At 54.3% G+C, this 17,621-nt stretch overlaps 1 protein-coding gene and 1 long non-coding RNA gene across 17 annotated transcripts in view; both read right to left on the bottom strand.

Annotated features, from left to right (window-relative positions):
- The window catches only part of CUL9 (cullin 9), a 39,774-nt gene extending 22,444 nt beyond the window's left edge, over nt 1-17,330 (bottom strand). For 7 of the 16 annotated variants that reach the window (XR_014810151.1, XR_014810157.1, XR_014810153.1 and 4 more), the window contains exons 1-16: nt 16,975-17,039; nt 14,166-15,592; nt 13,467-13,621; nt 12,365-12,877; nt 11,727-11,862; nt 11,401-11,594; nt 10,743-11,154; nt 10,149-10,341; nt 6,294-6,501; nt 3,709-3,905; nt 3,114-3,331; nt 2,087-2,336; nt 1,893-1,998; nt 1,148-1,375; nt 790-880; nt 499-670 (exon numbers count right to left, since the gene is read on the bottom strand). Coding sequence is in view for 7 of the 16 variants with exons in the window: in XM_001929268.7 (XP_001929303.3) it covers nt 499-670; nt 790-880; nt 1,148-1,375; nt 1,893-1,998; nt 2,087-2,336; nt 3,114-3,331; nt 3,709-3,905; nt 6,294-6,501; nt 10,149-10,341; nt 10,743-11,154; nt 11,401-11,594; nt 11,727-11,862; nt 12,365-12,877; nt 13,467-13,621; nt 14,166-14,925 (3,833 nt within the window). In the remaining 9 variants the exon portion in view is untranslated. Of the gene's footprint in view, nt 1-498; nt 671-789; nt 881-1,147; nt 1,376-1,892; nt 1,999-2,086; nt 2,337-3,113; nt 3,332-3,708; nt 3,906-6,293; nt 6,502-10,148; nt 10,342-10,742; nt 11,155-11,400; nt 11,595-11,726; nt 11,863-12,364; nt 12,878-13,466; nt 13,622-14,165; nt 15,593-15,904; nt 15,968-16,854 lie in introns of all 16 variants that reach the window. The other 9 variants (XR_014810159.1, XR_014810152.1, XR_014810156.1 and 6 more) reach the window with 6 other exon arrangements.
- LOC146401553 (uncharacterized) overlaps nt 1-17,621 on the bottom strand; it is an 838,561-nt gene that overhangs the window by 548,670 nt on the left and 272,270 nt on the right. The window lies entirely within an intron of this gene.

The raw sequence follows: 17,621 nt of genomic DNA, 5'->3' as shown, positions 1-17,621 counted from the left end.
GGTTCAACCCCTGGCCTTGCTCAGTGGGTTAAGGATCTGGCATTGCCGTGAGCTGTGGTGTAGGTCGCAGACGAGACTCGAAACCCGCATTGCTATGGCTCTGGCAGAGGCTGGCGGCTACAGCTCCCATTGGACCCCTAGCCTGGGAACCTCCATATGCTGTGGGAGTGGCCCTAGAAAAGGCAAAAAGCCAAAAAAAAAAAAAAAAAGAAAGAAAGGAAGAAAGGAGAAAAGCCTCTCTAGAAGTGGCTTCGACCCACCCTCCCGTGTCCAATGAGAGTGGAGTGAACCCAGCCTGGACGATGGGACCTCCTCTGCTTACAGCCATTTGGAGGGGCTGAGGCAGGCTGTGTGTATGGGGTCAGAGCAGAAGGCTCCAGAGTGGGCATCGGGCACACGCACGCGCGCGCACACACACGTGAACACGGCGCATTGGTGGGCACACACACGCACGCACGCGCACACACACACACACACGTGAACACGGCGCACTCCCACCTAACAAGAACACCGCGGTGCATATGCAAGGTGATGTGGTGGGAGCCAGTGCTGCCGTTGGATTCCCAGTAGGTCTTGGGGTTTCGGTCGGTCAGCTTGCCTGCCCGGTGCGGGTTGGAGGACACCTCCACCTTCTCCCAGCACTTGTCCTCCTTCACCTCCACACTGGAGCCTACGGGCCAGCGGGAAGCCTGGTTAGTTGAGAGAGGAAAAGGAAAGGCCTGGGGAGCAGGAAGGGAGGCGAGAGGAGAGGCTGCGGTGGTAGCAGAAGAGGGCAATGGGGGCACGAACCTTGGCAGAGGTGCCTGAGGAACACATCAAAGAAGGGGATGTTGATGGGGCGGTGGGTGCGTCTGTGGTCTTCAATCTGGCCCAGCACCATCTGCAGCAGGGAGTCGGAGAGAAGGGGTGCAGGCGGGGCAGCGACATGGAAACACACACAGAGAAGGAATCCAGGGGCGACAGAGCACTCAACCCCTTTCCTCCCCAAATGTGGCAGAACAGAACCACGCAGGGTAAGGTTGGGGAACAAGCGCCCTAGATGTGCCACCACTGGTGCCAAACAGGGACAGCAACAGGCCACACATGGAAGCCCTTCCCCGGCTCCGGGCGTACTTCTCCCTCAGCTCTGAGCCCGGAGCCTCCTCACCTGAATGCAGCCAGCCAGGATGCTGGAGGTGAGGTTGCTGTACAACTGGGCATGTTTCTCACACTCTGTCACCAGGTCCCGGAGCTCGCAGGCCAGCAGCAGCTCAGCCGAGTGCTTGTCCAGGACTTTGGCGAGGGCCTCTTTGGCTCCCAGGCAGCAGAGCACCACGGCATAGTCCTTGTGCATCGAGGCCAGGCGGTACAGGAAGCAGAGCAGCTCCTGAACGATCTGGCCGCAGAGATTAACGTAAGGAGACAAAGGCGGGCCACATACAGGCTGGGGCGGTGGGGCGGGAGGGCGGAGGTGGTTAGAAATGGGGATGTGGGGCCGAGATTCAAAGAACTTGAAAGCAGAGTACCAGAGACAGGCTGGCACAGAGTACTGGGGAGTCGGGACTCCCGAGTGAGCTGGCAGGGGGCATGCTTGGGCACAGCTTCCCTGGCTTCTTCCTGTCAGGGCCAAGCTATCTCAAGACCCAACCTTGGTCCCTGAGCCTCGCCCCACAAGGCACAAATCCCGAGGGCAGAGAGCAAGGACAGTGCGCTTCTCCTAAACCCTCAATCCAAAATTCAGGTACAGTCAGAAGAGTCTGGAGACTCTTAGATGACGTTGGCCTTCTTCCCACACACCCCTCCCAGCGTCCGGCCCCACCCAGAAGGCTGTGCAGTGCCCTCCAGAGCCTCACAAGGTAGCTGGTGCCCAGACGCTGCCTTGCCCTCCCCCACCCTTGCCAGGACGTCAGTACCTCAGAGTCACTGCTAGGGCCACTCAGACAGTTGAGGCAGGGCTCCAAGACCTCGTGCCAGGGGAGGACCACTGCCTCCGGGTGATCCAGCAGCCGGGTCATGACCCTGGTGAGGGCGGGAAACAAGTGAGGTCCTGCAGTCTGCCTGCTGCCCTTGCCCCCCCATGCACCGGGGCCCCGAGCGGGCCCCTCACCTCAGCGCCGTCAGCAGCAGAGTTTTGTTGGGCCCAGGAGCGTCCAGAGTCCGCAGAAATAGGAGGAAGGGCTGGCTCTCCTGCTGGAGGCGCTTGAGAAGGGGCCTCACGGCGCCCCCGGGGCCCCCCTCGCGGCACAGCACACGCTCCAAGTCCAGGAGGAGCTCTGCAGATGGGCCCCCCACCAGGGACCGGATCAGCAGCTCAGGGGACCCATCCTGGCCCCGGGCACCAGGGGACTCCAGTGAGGCTGCGCAGACACATGGGAGGAAGAATACATATGGAGAGTCATCCAAACTGAGAAACGGGCAGATGCAGAAAACCACCCCCCATTCTCCTCCCTTTGCGAGGACGTCTGTGGCATCTGCTCAACTGGGGGGATTTTCTTTTCTGGCCCCAAACACATACCTAGCTACACGGACAGAAAAGTCTAGTATGGCAAACGCTGTCAAGTTAAATACATCACAGTTTTAATCTCCCACAGTCATGCAACGAACTATGTTTTATTATTAAATGTGATGAGCTATGTTATCCCACGACTCATATTATGGTCACAGCCCTGCACTACTCGTGTGGTGGCTTCAGAGCACAGACTGAAAGACACATGGTGCCAATTTCCACCTTCCCCCAGCCTTCCGGGTTTCACTTGTTTGTTGAATACAAAGGGTCTCTTTCCCGGGGCATCAACAGTCCACATTCTAGTTACAAACTTTCTGTACATTACCATCCCCCTAAAGAAGGCCTCTCTAGAAGTGGTTTCAACCCACCCTCCCGTGTCCAGTAAGAGTGGACCGAACCCAGCCCGGACGGATGGGGCCCTCCTATGAGAAGGCATTTCCTTATAGCCAGTCTCCAGTCCCTCTCACCCCTTGGTCAGGAAGCCCTGCCAAAGACCTTACCTGAGCACCAAAACCCTCACTCATTTCCTGGGCGTTCACAGTGTCTTTCTAGCAAGGTACCCGGGTATAAACCTCAGCCCTCCTGGCCGGGGGCAGGGCCGACTCCTTAGGACAACCAGCCCCGGTACCTGCGTGCTCGGGGCTGCCCGGCGGCTCCGAGTAGCGATTGAGAAGCATCATGAGGATGGTGCGCGTGGTGGGCATGGGTTCTGTCCCCGGCGCTATTCCCGAGTGCCTAAACAAGGTGTCTCTGAGCTCGCGGGTTATGATCTGGTCTCCCAGCGTGTAGTGGTTGCACAAAAGCAGGTTGAGCAGGAGCAGGCCGTTTCTCACTGCTGAGGAGCACCTGGGAGCAGGGAGGTGACCCGGGAAGAAGTTGAGCACCTGAACGCAATGGAAGCAGGAGCCAGTAGGGAGGGGAGGAGCCCTGCAACTGGGGAGGGAGGGGCGTCACGGGTCCCCCTGAGGCCAGACACCTGACTCTCAACCTCAGGTCACTCCCCCCAGTGCCAGGAAGGAAGGGCAGGTGTCTTTGATCTCCACAGCATCTCTCTACCCTCAAGCCCAACACCTCTCTTCAAATGACAGCACAGTGGGAGAGGGCCACCAGCGCTGCATCCAGAGGCAACAACTTGAGTGGAATTTCCACGCAATGCATAAGACCGGGACAGGGGAGCAGTGGGGCATGGGACTTAGCAGGAGTTTGGACAGTGAGGTCCTGACCCCTCTGTGTTCAGCATCAGGATCACTGCTGCAGGGACAGTGAGGAGCAGGCTCTCAGAGCCCGGGCGGGTGGCTGAGTCGATGCTGGCGAAGATCTCCCTGGTCATCTGGGCGTCAAACAAAGGGTGGATAGAATCTCGGCCGGTAACGAAAGTGGGGATCTCCGAGGAGCTGGCAACGGCCAGCATCTTCAGGGCCTGCCAGGGGGATGTGGAAGCAGAGTTAGGAGTTGGCAGAGCCACCATGTGGAGGCTGGGGAAAACTGGGCGTCATTCTAAGCCCTCAAACTTAGGGACAGTTGAACTGTTTGCAAGTAGGTCAAGTAGGAGATGGAAATGAGACAGGCAGTGATAGGACATCAAATGCTAACAAATAAAAAACAAAAGAGGAGTTCCCATTGTGGCTCAGCAGGTTAAGAACCCAACTAGTATCCATGAGGATGAGGGTTCGAGCCCTGGCCTCTCTCAGTGGGTTAAGGATCCAGCATTGCTATGAGCTGTGGTATAGAGGTCACAGCTGTGGCTCTGACTGGGCACTGCTGTGGCTGTGGTGTAGGCCGACAACTATAGCTCTGATTCGACCCCTAAGCTGGGAACTTCCCTATGCTGCAGGTGCAGCCGTAAAGAAAGCCAACCCAAAAACCTAGGCTCCCTGGCAGTGTGAGCCTGCAACTTCTCTCTGCCAGCGCCGAGGCTTGCCCAGCGCAGGGGGCGTGCTGCCCCCCACCTTCCTCTCAGGATGGAGCCCTTTCAGAGCCTCTACTTGTCTGCAAGGCTTTCCTTGAAGTTGTCTTCCTTCTCACTTGACCATTCCTCCCTTTGCAAAACTTCCCTTCCCTTGAGCCCCATAACTTCCTGTTCTCCTGGCTGGCCCCCCTCTCTGGAGTTCCCCTGCCTGGTCCTTAAACACAGAAGGTTCTCATCCTCCCCCTCCTCACATGCTGCACTCCCTCCCCGTTCCCCCAGCTTCCGTTTCCTCCAACGTGCCAACACTCCCCCTGGCCTCCAAAGCCAGGGCCCAGCCCGCCTGGATAAGGTGGCTGGGGTGGACTCACAGGCAGAGGGGCGGGAATTATGATAGGAAACGCGAACTTGTTGCTAGAACCAGGGAGCAGCTGAGATCATGATGAACATGACTGTCAGGGGGAGCCCGTCTTGGCTGGTGAAAGGGTTGACGCCTGAGGAGAAACCTTCTAGGGATGGAGTAAATTAGAAATAATTCTCAGGATACCCCTTCTTATGAGGGCTGGACCCGTCTAGAAAATGCTACCTTGTCATGAGACACTCTCCCTTTGGCCACCCCACTCTCTCCCGACTAGCTGAACTGTGCAGACCTTGAATTATAAGCAAAATGATGCGATTCTGTTATAGGGCAAGAGTTTGAATACAGAGGCAAATGTGGCATTTTGGTCGTGCAATTGGAAAGGATCAGGGGATGGAGTGGACACGGCCTAGTGGAGGAGTGCCTGGCTGCTCTTGGGAGGAGCAGCATCTAGCTGGCCCCAGATAAGGAAAGAGCCTCCCGGCCTCTCCCTGGGCCAGCCTGCCCTAAGGGGACCTATGCTCCGGGCTGTCACACTGCTGGAATCCACTCTCAGGACTGCCTATCTGTCCCTTTTGGGACCCTCAGGTTGTAGAGAACACACCCCCCAGACCTCCCAGCAGTGCTTGTGTCTGGAACACTCAGGAAGCCAATTCTTTCTCCCTGAACCAGGGCCTCCTGGCCCCATTCTCTGGGCCCAGGGAGGCAAGGCAACGGTGATGCTGGCTGTGCTTTACCCATGCCTGGTGAGGGAGTACTGTGTACCAGTACCACTCAGATCAAAGCATTACAAAATACTCTGTCGCATCGAGAAAATCAGACACCCAGGAGTTCCTGCTGTGGCTCAGCAGTAACGAATCTGACTAGCATCCGTGAGGATACGGGTTCAATCCCTGGCCTCACCCAGTGGGTTAAGGATCCAGCGCTGCTGTGAGCTGTGGTGTAGGTCACAGTCACAGCTTGGATCCCACTTTGCTGTGACTGTGGTATAGGCTGGCAGCTGCAGCTCCGATTCAACCCCTAGCCTGGGCACTTCCATATGCCGAGGGTGCAACATTTAAAAAAAAAAGCAAAACCAGACACCCTCGTTGTAACCAAAAAGCTATGCGAAATTCAACATACCTGAAAATTCAACCTGAACATCCCCCCATACCTCTTTCTTCTCTAGCGTTCTCCCACTTTGCAAATGACCACCTCCTCCACCCTGCTGCTGACTTTTTTTTTTTTTTTTTTTTGGTCTTTTAGGGCCACACGCACAGCATGTGCACATCCGATGCTAGTTGGATTTGTTTCCACTGAGCCACGACAGGAACTCTGGCTGCTCACTTCTAAACCTGGGAGTCATTCCTAAAAACACCCTTCTCCCTTCCTCCAGACAGGTGTTCAATCTCCAGGACCATCCAGCTGGAACTCTCCTATCCGCCTGCACTTTCCATCCCAAAGCCTCCTCGCCTGAATCACCAGAGAACCTCTTCAGACCGGCAGGGCCCCCACCTGCCCCCAACCCGCACCCCACATGCTATCACCAGGCCCAGTGCACTCACCGCCAGCCCTGCTTGCTGCACCAAGACGGAGGTCTTGTATTCTTGCATGCAAACGAGCACAGCATAGATGCCACCCTCCCTGGCAAAGAGTGGGCGCCACTCGTGTTTGGTCATGAGCAGGTAAAGAAGGCGCAGGGCCAGCACCACCACCATCTTCTCTCCCACCTCGTTGGTTAGCAGCTCCACCAGCGTCTTCACTAGCTTCTCTCTGAGAGAGAGGAGACATCAGGGCCCCCCATCCGCAGAGCCATGCCTGACTCCCTGCTCACCCCTGTTCCCCAAGATCCAGGCCACCCCCACAGCTCTCCAACCTGCTCTCCTCGCCTCAGTCTCCCTCCCAACGCCCGCTGCCCTGAAGTCTGTTTCAGGCTCTTCCCTCATAAAGGAGGCAGGAGAGCAGGACAGTTAGGAACTCTGGTGCAACTTTTCAAAGAAATCTATAAATTCAGCATAATTCTAATCAAAATGCCTAAAAGGTTTTTAAAAAGAAAACATGGAATTCCCCAGTCGCTCAGTGGGTTTAGGATCCCACACTGTCACTGCGGTGGCTTGGGTCACTCATGTGGCGTGGGTTCGAACCCTGGCCCAGGAACTTCCTGCATGCCATGGGCGGAGCCAGAAGAAAAAAAAAACAACAGTCAGTTTGAGGCACAGGGAGTTTCTGTGGTGGCTCAGCGGTTAACGAATCTGACTAGCATCCATGAGGATGCAGGTTCAATCCCTGGCCTCGCTCAGTAGGTTAAGGATCTGGCACTGCTGTGAGCTGTGGTGTAAGTCGCAGATGCTGCTCGGATCCTGCGTTGCTGTGGCTGTGGTATAGACTGGCAGCAACAGCTCTAATTCAACCCCTAGCCTGGGAACCTCCATGCGCCGCAAGTGCAGCCCTAAAAAGCAAAAAAAAAAAAAAAGATTGAGGCATAGGAAGAGAAAATATGGAAGAAGAGTCAAGAAATGTTTGCAGGAGTTCCTGCTGTGGCACAATAGAAACGAATCTGACTAGTAACCATGAGGTTGCGGGTTTGATCCCCGGCCTCGCTCGGTGGGTTAAGGAACTGGTGTCGCCGTGAGCTGTGATGTAGGTCGCAGACTCAGCTCAGAGCTGATGTTGCTATGGCTGTGGTGTAGGCTGGGAGCTAAAGCTCCAATTTGACCCCAGCCCGGGAACCTCCATATGCCGTGGGTACAGCCCTAAAAAAACAAACAAAAATATATATATATAAACTTATACTAATTAAAACTCTGGAAATAATACAAGGTAGCCCAACAGATCAACAGATGAGAAGGAAAAAAAGGGCCGCATCTCAGCCAGTGAGGACAGTTAGGACCATGCAAAACATGAGGCACAAACACTTGGCTATCCATCTGAAAAAAACGAAAGCCTGGAGCTCCGCTTCATTCTGTTTGCAAAACCAAAATGCAAACAAGTCTTAAAATAAATGCGAAAAACAAAATCATAGATATTTTTAGAAAATACAAGGAAATATTTTTAGAATCCTACAGTGGAATAGACCCTTTTAAAAGCTGGAAGCCATTAAAAAAAAAAAAAAGATGAAAAATAAAGCAACACGAAAATCTACAACTTCAGCGTAATGAAAGACACTATCACAGAGTTAAGACAACAGCCACATGAGCTGGAAAGAGGATCTGGCAGAGGCTGATCTGAAGGGATGCAGGAAGCGCCCCCAGAGTCCCTAGGTGGCAGTGAGCATTACAGAGGAAAAATGTGTCAGGATTGACATCTTTCTCCACAGTGACAGAGATGCATATTGAGGAGGTGGCCTGGGAACAAGGGAAGAAAGGAGGCAAATTCTGGGAAAGAAGGCAAATAACGGTACTGAGAAAGTTCTGTTTTTTCTTATGAGCTTTAAGATTGCAGTCATGTGAACCAAATAGGTTTAAACTTATAGCCTCTTCTGTAGCCACGATTTATTTAAAACAAGTTCATACGCTACATATGAATAAATGTCCAGGTATAAATAAGGATGTTTACCAAAATGTTAACAGTGACTACAACTACATAAAAGGTTTTCAGATGACTGTCATCGTCATGATTTTCTAATTTTTTAAGGTGAGCAGGCATTATTTTACACCTGGAAAATTAAAACCATTTGGCGGGGGGGGGGACAAAATATGTGAAACATAAGTAACAAATTAATATCCAGAATGTCTGTAAATCAATAAGAAAAAGACAAAAGACCCAATTAAAAACCAGGCAAAGGATAAGAATATTTACAGAGGAAGAAACACAACAAAGGCATGAAAACATGCCTAGCTTTTTTTTTTTTTTTTTTTTTTTTTTGTCTTTTTGGTTTTTTTTAGGGCCGTGCTCTCAGCGTATGGAGGTTCCCAGGCTAGGGGCCAAATCAGAGCTGTAGCCACCAGCCTACAGCCAGAGCAATGCAGGTTCTGAGCCGTGTCTGCGACCTACACCCCAGCTCAAGGCAATGCCAGATCCTTAACCTGCTGATCAAGGCCAGGGATCGAACCCTCGTCCTCATGGATGCTAGTCGGGTTCGTTTACCACTGAGCCTCAATGGGAACCCCCAAACATGCCTAACTTCTCTAGAACTGAGAAATTAAAACAAGGAGATCACAATCATTTGAAATGTTGCCAATCTGATAGTTAAAAAATGACAACATCTAGTGCTGTATTCTGCTTTGGGTAGAATCAAGCCCAAGACAGCAGCAAGAATGAGGCAGTGCTATGCATACTAACACACACAGCCTTCCCAGACTCCATACATGCAGAGGGAATCTGCAGACACAGGCAGAGTGTGATCACATATACTAAAACACAAACTCAGAAAACACACTTATACACTTGAAGATCTGAAGGATACATGCTGGGATATGTGACAACAGTGGTAAAAAGGGACTTTGGCTTTCATTTTCTTTTTTGTCTTTTGTCTTTTTGTCTTTTGTTGTTGTTGTTGTTGCTATTTCTTGGGCCGCTCCCACGGCATATGGAGGTTCCCAGGCTAGGGGTTGAATCGGAGCTGTAGCCACCGGCCTATGCCAGAGGCACAGCAACGCAGGATCCAAGCCACGTCTGCAACCTACACCACAGCTCACGGCAACGCCAGATCGTTAACCCACTGAGCAAGGGCAGGGACCGAACCCGCAACCTCATGGTTCCTAGTCGGATTCGTTAACCACTGCGCCACGACGGGAACTCCGGCTTTCATTTTCTGATCTTTTAAGAATGCAATTGTGTGTTATTTGTATAACTAAAAAGTATTAAATATTTTTAATAAAAGAGAGAGGGAGAAAAAAGAGAGGGGGCAAAAAAGAGAAAACTCAAGCTCAAAGCCTAAAGGGGGAATTCCTGCTGTGGTGCAGTGGGTTAAGGATCTCCTATTGCCACAACTGTGGTGTAGGTTGCAGCTGCAGCTCCAATTAGATCCCTAGCCCAGGAACTTCCATATGCTGCAGGTGCAGCCAAAAAGGGGGAATTAAAAAAAATAAAAAAAGAAAGAAAGAACACGAAAGCAAAAAGGACCTAGGCATGAATCCTGAATCTATTATCTGTCAAACTCTGACCACGTCACTTAACCTCCCTAAGCCTCAGTCTCCTGACCCACACAAGGGGATAAGAACGACATCAGGTCTTCCTCAGAAGACAAGAGGACTGAATGAGAGAATGCTCATGAAACTTTCAGCACAGGGCCTGGCACAGGACAAATGCTCCAAAATAATAACCCCTAAATAATACCCTACCTCCCGCTCAGCCACCCCTCAAGGCTGACCCTTCTTTCCCCAGCCTTTCCAACTCTTGATCTCATGGCTCCTTCCCTCCCTCCCTCCTGCCTCCCCCACGGACAGCTTAAACCAACCCCTTCCCCACCATGGTCTAACCTCAGGGATCGGTCAGGACGGACCAGAGGGTGGTCCCGCTCGGTGACCTCCTCCACGGCCTGCGAGAGGGCATAGAGCCCTGAAAGCTGCAGATGTGTGTCCAAGCTGGATATCTGCACAGTGGCCACGACGGCAGCCACGTGCTGATCCAGGGAGCTTCGCGGCCCGGGACCCCGCAAGGCTCTAGCCATCTCTGAAAGCGGGGAGGGCAAAGCAGGGGCATCAAACAATTGTGGCATTTAGCACTGTAAGTCTTAGATGTCCTACTGACATTTTAACACAATGTTCTCCACCCTAGCTTGCCTCTAGAACTTTCCCAATTCTGTGCGAGGGATGTAACGGTCAAACAGCAAAGACAATGACACTCTGGAAAATGCACCCTCCTCTGGCAGGGATACTGAAGAAAGGGCGCAGCGACGGACTAGATGTAATCACGGTCAAAGGAAGGAAAATGGATGAGCGCTTCCAAAGCATTTCCCACGCAAAGGTGACCTCAGCCCACGGCGTGCCCTTTACCCTGACTGTGCCCTTCTCTGGGGACCACCCAGGACCTGCTCCGACCTCTTTGCCCTCCCCTCCCGGCACCTGACTCACCATTGGCTGCCTCCTTCATCTCGGGGGGCAGAGCCATCCCCTCAGTCACCAGAAGCTGGTTAAACAGCTGGGAATCACTCTGTGCCATGGGAGGCTCGGTTTTTCCCTTGCCGGCCTCAGCCTCTGCCTTGAGGGGCTCGGTCTTGGCTTTGGGGGACTCAGTCTCTTCCTCTGAGAAGGTGGCCTCTGACTTGCACTCCTCTTCCGGATCTGGCGTGCAGGAGCGACTTGGGGAAGACGACGACGATGAGCTGCTCGGGGCACGGGGTGGCCGCCCGTACTTGGCGTAAATTTGCGAGCTGAGCAGGTCACTGAGGGCACTGCCCTCAAACCGATTCCTGAGAACCTGCAGCAGATCTTCGGCCATCGCTGAGGGCACGGAGATCTCACCGAGGGCCTGCTCGCCTGGGGTCTGTCAACAGAACGGTATGTATTTCAGGACTGAGCAGACAAAGACAAGATGGGCCCGGGGACAGTAATGGGAAGGGTGGCCACTTCCCGCTGTGCCTTGCACGCTTTCTGCATCCTAGACCCTCCGCCCCTGGTGGGACCCCTTGGGCTAACCACGAGCTGCAGCCTTCCCATGTGGAGAACTACCACAGAGAATCCCAACCTCCAACCTCACTTCAACTCCCCAGGTATCCCAGGCCTTTAATACCTCATCTAGTTTCTCCCGAAGATTCTGGAAAATTGGCTGCTGCTCACATATGTCCAATTTCTTGATGAAGAAGAGCAGCTCCCACCACTCCGCCTGGGTCAGGTATCCTAATCCCTCATTCTTCTGAGGCTCGGGCTGGAGGTACGGCAAAGAGTAGAGCCCGTCCACTGGCTTCCAGTCCCAGGGGGGAAGTGCTGAGGAGACGGGCATAAGGCGCTCAACCTCACCAGGAACAGACTGCATTTCTGGGTCCCTGGGGCGGTTCCTGGTCAGGAGTGGCTCCTCTGTTCAGAGGATTGAGGGTCCACATCCCCTCCACAGCTTACCTGTGCCTAACAGAGCAGCCCCTGCCCCCTTCTCTGCAGCTGCTGAAGCCGTCTCCTCAGCAGCCTCCTCGGGGCCCAGGATCTCCAGCATGTACCAGTGCACCCAGTAGGTCCGGCCCGTTGACTGCCAGAAGACCTGGTGTGGGGGGAGGAAGGGAGAGAAGAAGAGAAAGGGCTTGGCCCTGTGAACCCTGCACTGTGCAGGCTTGAGAGCGCGTGTCCAGACCCAGGCCTGGGGCGCGTGGCCCTCAGGGGCACACCGGGCTGGGCCTGGGAAACCTGCCTCAAGCAAAAGGCGCCCTTCCCTGATCAAGGCAGGGCCTGCCTCTTGTCTCTTTCCAATCCTGATGGCCTCCACTCTGACACTCCCTCCCAGCCAACGCCACTGTAGGGGTGGGGTGTCAGGACAGATCAGCTCTGCTTCCTGGATGGGAGTCCCTTCCTGACCTCACAGCCCACCCACTCCTGCCAGGTTTTCGCAGCCCCCGTCTCAGCTGCTGACGCCCTTTCCACCGCTCCAGTGCCCTTGGGGCTTTTCTCCTTGGGTGGCCTGCCAGAGTGCCCTGAGTGGAGACCCTAGCTATGCCCCACCCGAGACAGACCCCAGCAGCTCGTCCCGCCGCGGCACCCTGGCTCACCTGCACTGGGGGTACACCGTTGTTGCTCTGCCGGAACTCGCCCTCGTCCCCGGCGCTGATCTCCTCGTAGTCATCCAGCATCCGCACACGCATCCCCGGCTGCAGGTTCTGCTGCACATACTCACCGTAGCCACTGCGGCTAGAGAACTCGGCGCGCTGGCGGAAGGCCCGCCCTTGCCTCCTGGGGATGGCGACGATGGAGGGAAGTAAGAGGCTGGGGCCAGAAATGCCAGGCTGAAAGATGGATCGGGACGGCCGGGGTGGCGATGTGCCCTGTTCGCCAAGGTTCCGGGCCCAGCCCATGCTCCGCACCAGCTCTGAGATGAGGCTGCCCATGGCCATACTGAACTCCAGCTCCCGCTGCCCTCGGCTTTTCTCCCGGCCAAAATCCTCCCTTGAGGATGGGGAGCCTCGGTCTCCAGCCCCTGGCTCTGGACTGTTATTCAGCTGATCCAGCAGGGAAGTGACACACAGGTAGCGTTTCACCAGGGAGAAGAGCAGCTTTCCTGGGATCTGCGGGACACAGCCCACAGGGTAGGTTCCTCTTCTCTCAGCTTCAGCCCCTCTCTTTTCCCCTCAATAGCATCCTTGATAGAAAAACATAAAGGCCTCATCCCCACACCTGTAGTTCTCAAACTGTGATTTATAAGAAAAACATGCAAGGAGTGCCTTAAAACACAGGTTCCTGAGTTCTAATCTCAGAAACTCTGAGTGGGAGGAGTTCCCGTTGTGGCTCAGTGGGTTATGAACACGACCCCTGGCCTCTCTCAGTGGGTTAAGGATCTGGCATCACCGTGAGCTGTGGTGTAGGTCGCAGATGCAGCTCGGATCTGGCATTGCTGTGGCTGTGATGTAGGCCTGCAGCTGCAGCTCTGATTCGACCCCTAGCCTGGGAACTTCCATATGCCACAGGTGTGGCCCAAAAAAGGCAACAACAAAAAATTCTGAGTGGGGAGGGCAGCACGAACTTTCATTTTAATGGGCTCCCCAGGCAGCTCTGGTGCAGATGCAGTCCTGAACCACATTTTCAGAAATGATGCCCGAAGCCTTGCACCCAGCATCCCTACCCCCACACCCCACCCCCAACCAGTGGCCAGAGTACCTGAGGCAGATGAATGCCCTCAAAGGCCATGCAGTGTTCCTCAGAAGACGTGGTCTCTGCGAACAGCTCCAGCAAAGTGTAGCGGCTATCAAAGTCCATGTGCTGCTCGATGCCGTCCTGCTGGCTCAGTGACAGGAGGACATGGGCCCGACTCCCTGTAATCCACACCCAATCCGTATCTTTTCCTCAATCCCCAACAGCTCCCCACCACCACCTTTCCCTAGACTCTCTGTCCCCTACCCCAGAGGCTTCCAAGACTCCCAGTAACAGAGACATTTTACATGGTAACCTGGTACGACTGTACCCACGTGTAACTGAAACGTGTATTTCAGGCCACAAAACTTACATTACTGAGTGCTACCTGCTGATATTTTACATGGAGAAAAAATGTTGGTTTCTAACCCACCAAACTGATGTCACACCAACGAATAACTCTCAAACCAGTTTGAAAATCCAACCTTCTCCCTTGGCTTCTCTGCCACCGCACAGAGGCTGGACAAATAAACCAGGTGCTCTCATCTTACCCTGTTTCTGTACCAGTGATAGCGTACTAATCTGTATTTTCTTCTTTAGTGAGGCAATGGATGGTCACCAAATACTAGGTGTTTACAGACTTGGGAAATCCCTTCTCTTCCTGTTCTTACTCCTCGTGGCCCCATCCTCTACCATGTTTTCCTTCTTCCCCTGGCTGTCTCTTACCAGCATCATGGGCTGCCAGAGCCTGCAGCATCTTGCCTGCGCTACGCCGGATCTGAGGCTCGGGGTTGCACAACATGTGCATGAGCAGGTCCAGGGCGCCCGTCTCCCGGAAGACCCCAGTGAGAGGCCCGATGCTGGCGTAGGCGCTGAGCACATGGATGGTGTGGAGCACAGCGGCCGTGAGGCTCGAGGTCCCACCTTCTGCCAGCTGCCTGGCAGCCCTGCGCACCAGCGCCCGCACATCAGCCTCCATCTCTCCCAGTGCCACATCATCCAGGCCTCCTGGATCTCGGGGAAAGCTTCCTGAACCCCCAGCTGTTTCGTGCTGAGGTCCCGTAGATAATGCCCGCTCACCTAACAGCATGGGGCAGTTGGCGTAGACCTCGGGGGCTGACAGCCACATGAGGATGTGCTCTGCCTTGCCCTCTTCCACACCCACTCTGCCCACTTCCCCACACTTCAGGACACTCCATCGGATCAGGTACTCAGGACGCCCATCATGCCCAGGCCGCTGTCGAAGAAGTTCTTCAGGATATGCCTGCAGCCGGGGCCCCAAGGGCACCATGAGGTCCCCAGCGCGCCGTTCCCCCACCATCCTGACCTCCTGGGACACACAAGAAAGATAGAGGCGGTATGGGAAAGGGAAGAGACTACCTGTAGGGGGCAGAATCTCAAGGCGCAAACAGGGTGGGTGGTGACTGGCAGACTGCGTGGAGTTCAGAGACCCAAGAGAAAAAGCAGAGAGGAGGATGGAATACATAACTTGAACATACTTTGGGATTTGTAAGGGAAGGAGAATAGAGTAAAAACAGTGAGAGAAGAAAACAAAGAGATTTGAGAAATAAAAGAGGTCACCAGGGAGGATGAGAAGAAGAACAGGCAAGGTACCAGAAAGAGGTGACCACCAGGACAGTTTGGGCAGAACGGTAGGGTGACTAAGATACAGACCAGGGCTTAGAAGGATGACCTGCGTGGGCAGGTGGGACAGCAGCCTGTGAGATGGTGGGGCCAGAACAAGCAAGAACAGTCAGGATGGGGGAGAGGCAGGACAGGGAGTATAAATCACAGAGGAAAGCAGAAATGCAGATATAAACGGCTGGGCCATGGCAGATGTGGTGAACAGAGACTAAAGGAGGCCCCCACATCTGGATGGCCGGATGGGAAAAAGGGTATGAGAATATTGTGAAAGGCGGGAGGGGACTAGGGGGCCAAACGAAACTATGGAGGAAAAAAAACAAGTCCTAGGACTTCCCATTGTGGCTCAGCGGGTTAAGAACCTGGCTAGTATCCATGAGGATGTGGGTTCAATCCCTGGTCTCGCTCAGTGGGTTAAGGATCCCGCGTTGCTGTGGCTGTGGTGTAGGCTGGCAGCTGCAGCTCCGATTCAATCCCCCACCTGGAAACTTCCGTATGCCACAGGTGCAGCTCTAAAAACAAAAATAAAAAAACAGGAGTTCCCGTCGTGGCGCAGTGGTTAACGAATCCGACTAGGAACCATGAGGTTTCGGGTTCGGTCCCTGCCCTTGCTCAGTGGGTTAACGATCCGGCGTTGCTGTGAGCTGTGGTGTAGGTCGCAGACGTGGCTTGGATCCTGCGTTGCTGTGGCTCTGGCGTAGGCTGGTGGCTGCAGCTCCGATTGGACCCCTAGCCTGGGAACCTCCATATGCCACAGGAGCGGCCCAAGAAATGGCAAAAAGATAAAATAAATAAATAAATAAATAAACAAGTCCTGAACTTACGCTGTATGTATGTTGGGAGCAGTCTAAGTCAGGAAGATACATTTGGAGATGGTAACTATGGAGCTGAAGGGTAGGGAATGAGGTCAGGAGACAGCAGAGGTATTAGATAGGCAACACAGTACAGATTCAGAGTCAGATACATGGGACTGAATTCTAGCTCTTTCACTTACTATGGGCGGACAAGTTACTTAGTCTCTAAGCCTGTCTCCTTCTCTCCAAGATGGTAATCATATTCATAAACAACTCTTGAAATTGTAAAAACTTAGGATCACATATATACAGCATTTAGAACAGTCTCTATCTTAGCACATAGTGAGTGCTTAATAAACATAATCTAATATCACTATCCTCGGAACAAGAGAGAAGGCAGAGGCCCTCCTCAGATAAATGAAAGGCTATTAAGCCAGAAGATTAAAAACAGAAGCAGGGTGGTGGCTATGCTAGAGATAAGGGAAAGATAGGAAGCAGTGTGGGGGCAACACGGAATGCTGAGGGTAAGAACCCACGGTAAATCCAGATGAAGAAATGGTGAGGAGGCCAGGGGTCGTGTTGGGGTCCAGGTAGAGAAGATGAAAGTAAAAGAAAGGCATGAAGAAAAGGGGAAAGATGGGATGTGGACCTCGATAGGGGTAGCGGTCCAGTTAGCAGGAGGGGGGCGGGGACAAGCCAGAGAGGTAACCCGTTCTATGCGACAGATAATTGATGAGCTGGGGGAAAGGAAAGGCCTAAATGGGAGGCGGGGGGGGGAACTATCACCGGCTGAGGACAGGAGCTGAGGTGTGAACGCGAGGTCGGGACACAGGGATGAGACAACTGGTAGGCGCAGGTGGCAAGGTCAAGCCAGCGCTTGCAGGCCAGCAAGGGGCGGTGGCGGAGGCCCGCACCGCCGCAGGAAGGGGCTTGTGGGGGGCAGGGTTAGAATGGGGGGGGCGCGGCCGGAGGAGGCTGACCCGACAGAGCGAATCTCAGACAGCAACACCTGGCTCCTGTCGTCAGCCCCACAGAGAGTGGACAGGGGACCTGGGAAGGGATGGAGTAAGGACCGGCTGGGCGCTGGACACCCCTCTCACCTCCCACCGCCCGGCCGGGCCCTCGCTGGGACCCAGCGCCGGTCCCGCCGTCCTGGCCCCGCCTCCTCAGCAGCTCCCTTCCGGGTCACACCGCGAGCGCAAGCACGGCGGGCGGCTACGGGTCCCACCGCGGCCCACAGCCCAGCGCGGCAGCGGCCCGGCGCGCAAGCGGAGCATGCGTAGTACCCGCGGGCCGCTGCGTCCCGCGTATCCGCCGGCCGCGGAGCTTGAGATCTCGGTCAGGTTGCTCCCCTCGGCTGCAGTCGGCAGCCCTTCCCATCCAGTATTGACCTTGGAGCTCCCTCCTCCTACACTGGGTCTGCCCTCCTCATCCGCCCCGCGGAAACCTTGTAACCACACGCCCACCTCAGGGCCGGCCTTTTAGCTACCGCTAGGTCACGTGGCCGTGAGTTTCTCAAACCCGGGGCTCTGGATTGGTTGAATCACTTTACATATTAATTAAAATTGCTCATCTCTGTGTGGACTTAAGCACCTAGCAAAGCTGGGGTCAAAGCTGAAGGCCCCAGCCCCCTGAAATGTTCCTTAAGTCAAACTGTGGCGTTCAAGAGCCCAAAGCCCTCCGCCCCGCCCCGAGCATTCCGGCAAGCACCGAGGCTTCCTTCTCAGTGCAGCAACTTTTGCGGTTG

This window comes from Sus scrofa, chromosome 7 (assembly GCF_054392235.1).
Source record: "Sus scrofa isolate SSC_HxYL_T2T_F1_AM1 chromosome 7, Sscrofa_HxYL_maternal_Yorkshire_Landrace_v2.0, whole genome shotgun sequence".
Lineage (NCBI taxonomy): Eukaryota > Metazoa > Chordata > Mammalia > Artiodactyla > Suidae > Sus > Sus scrofa.
This window is presented reverse-complemented; position numbering and strand designations above follow the sequence as displayed.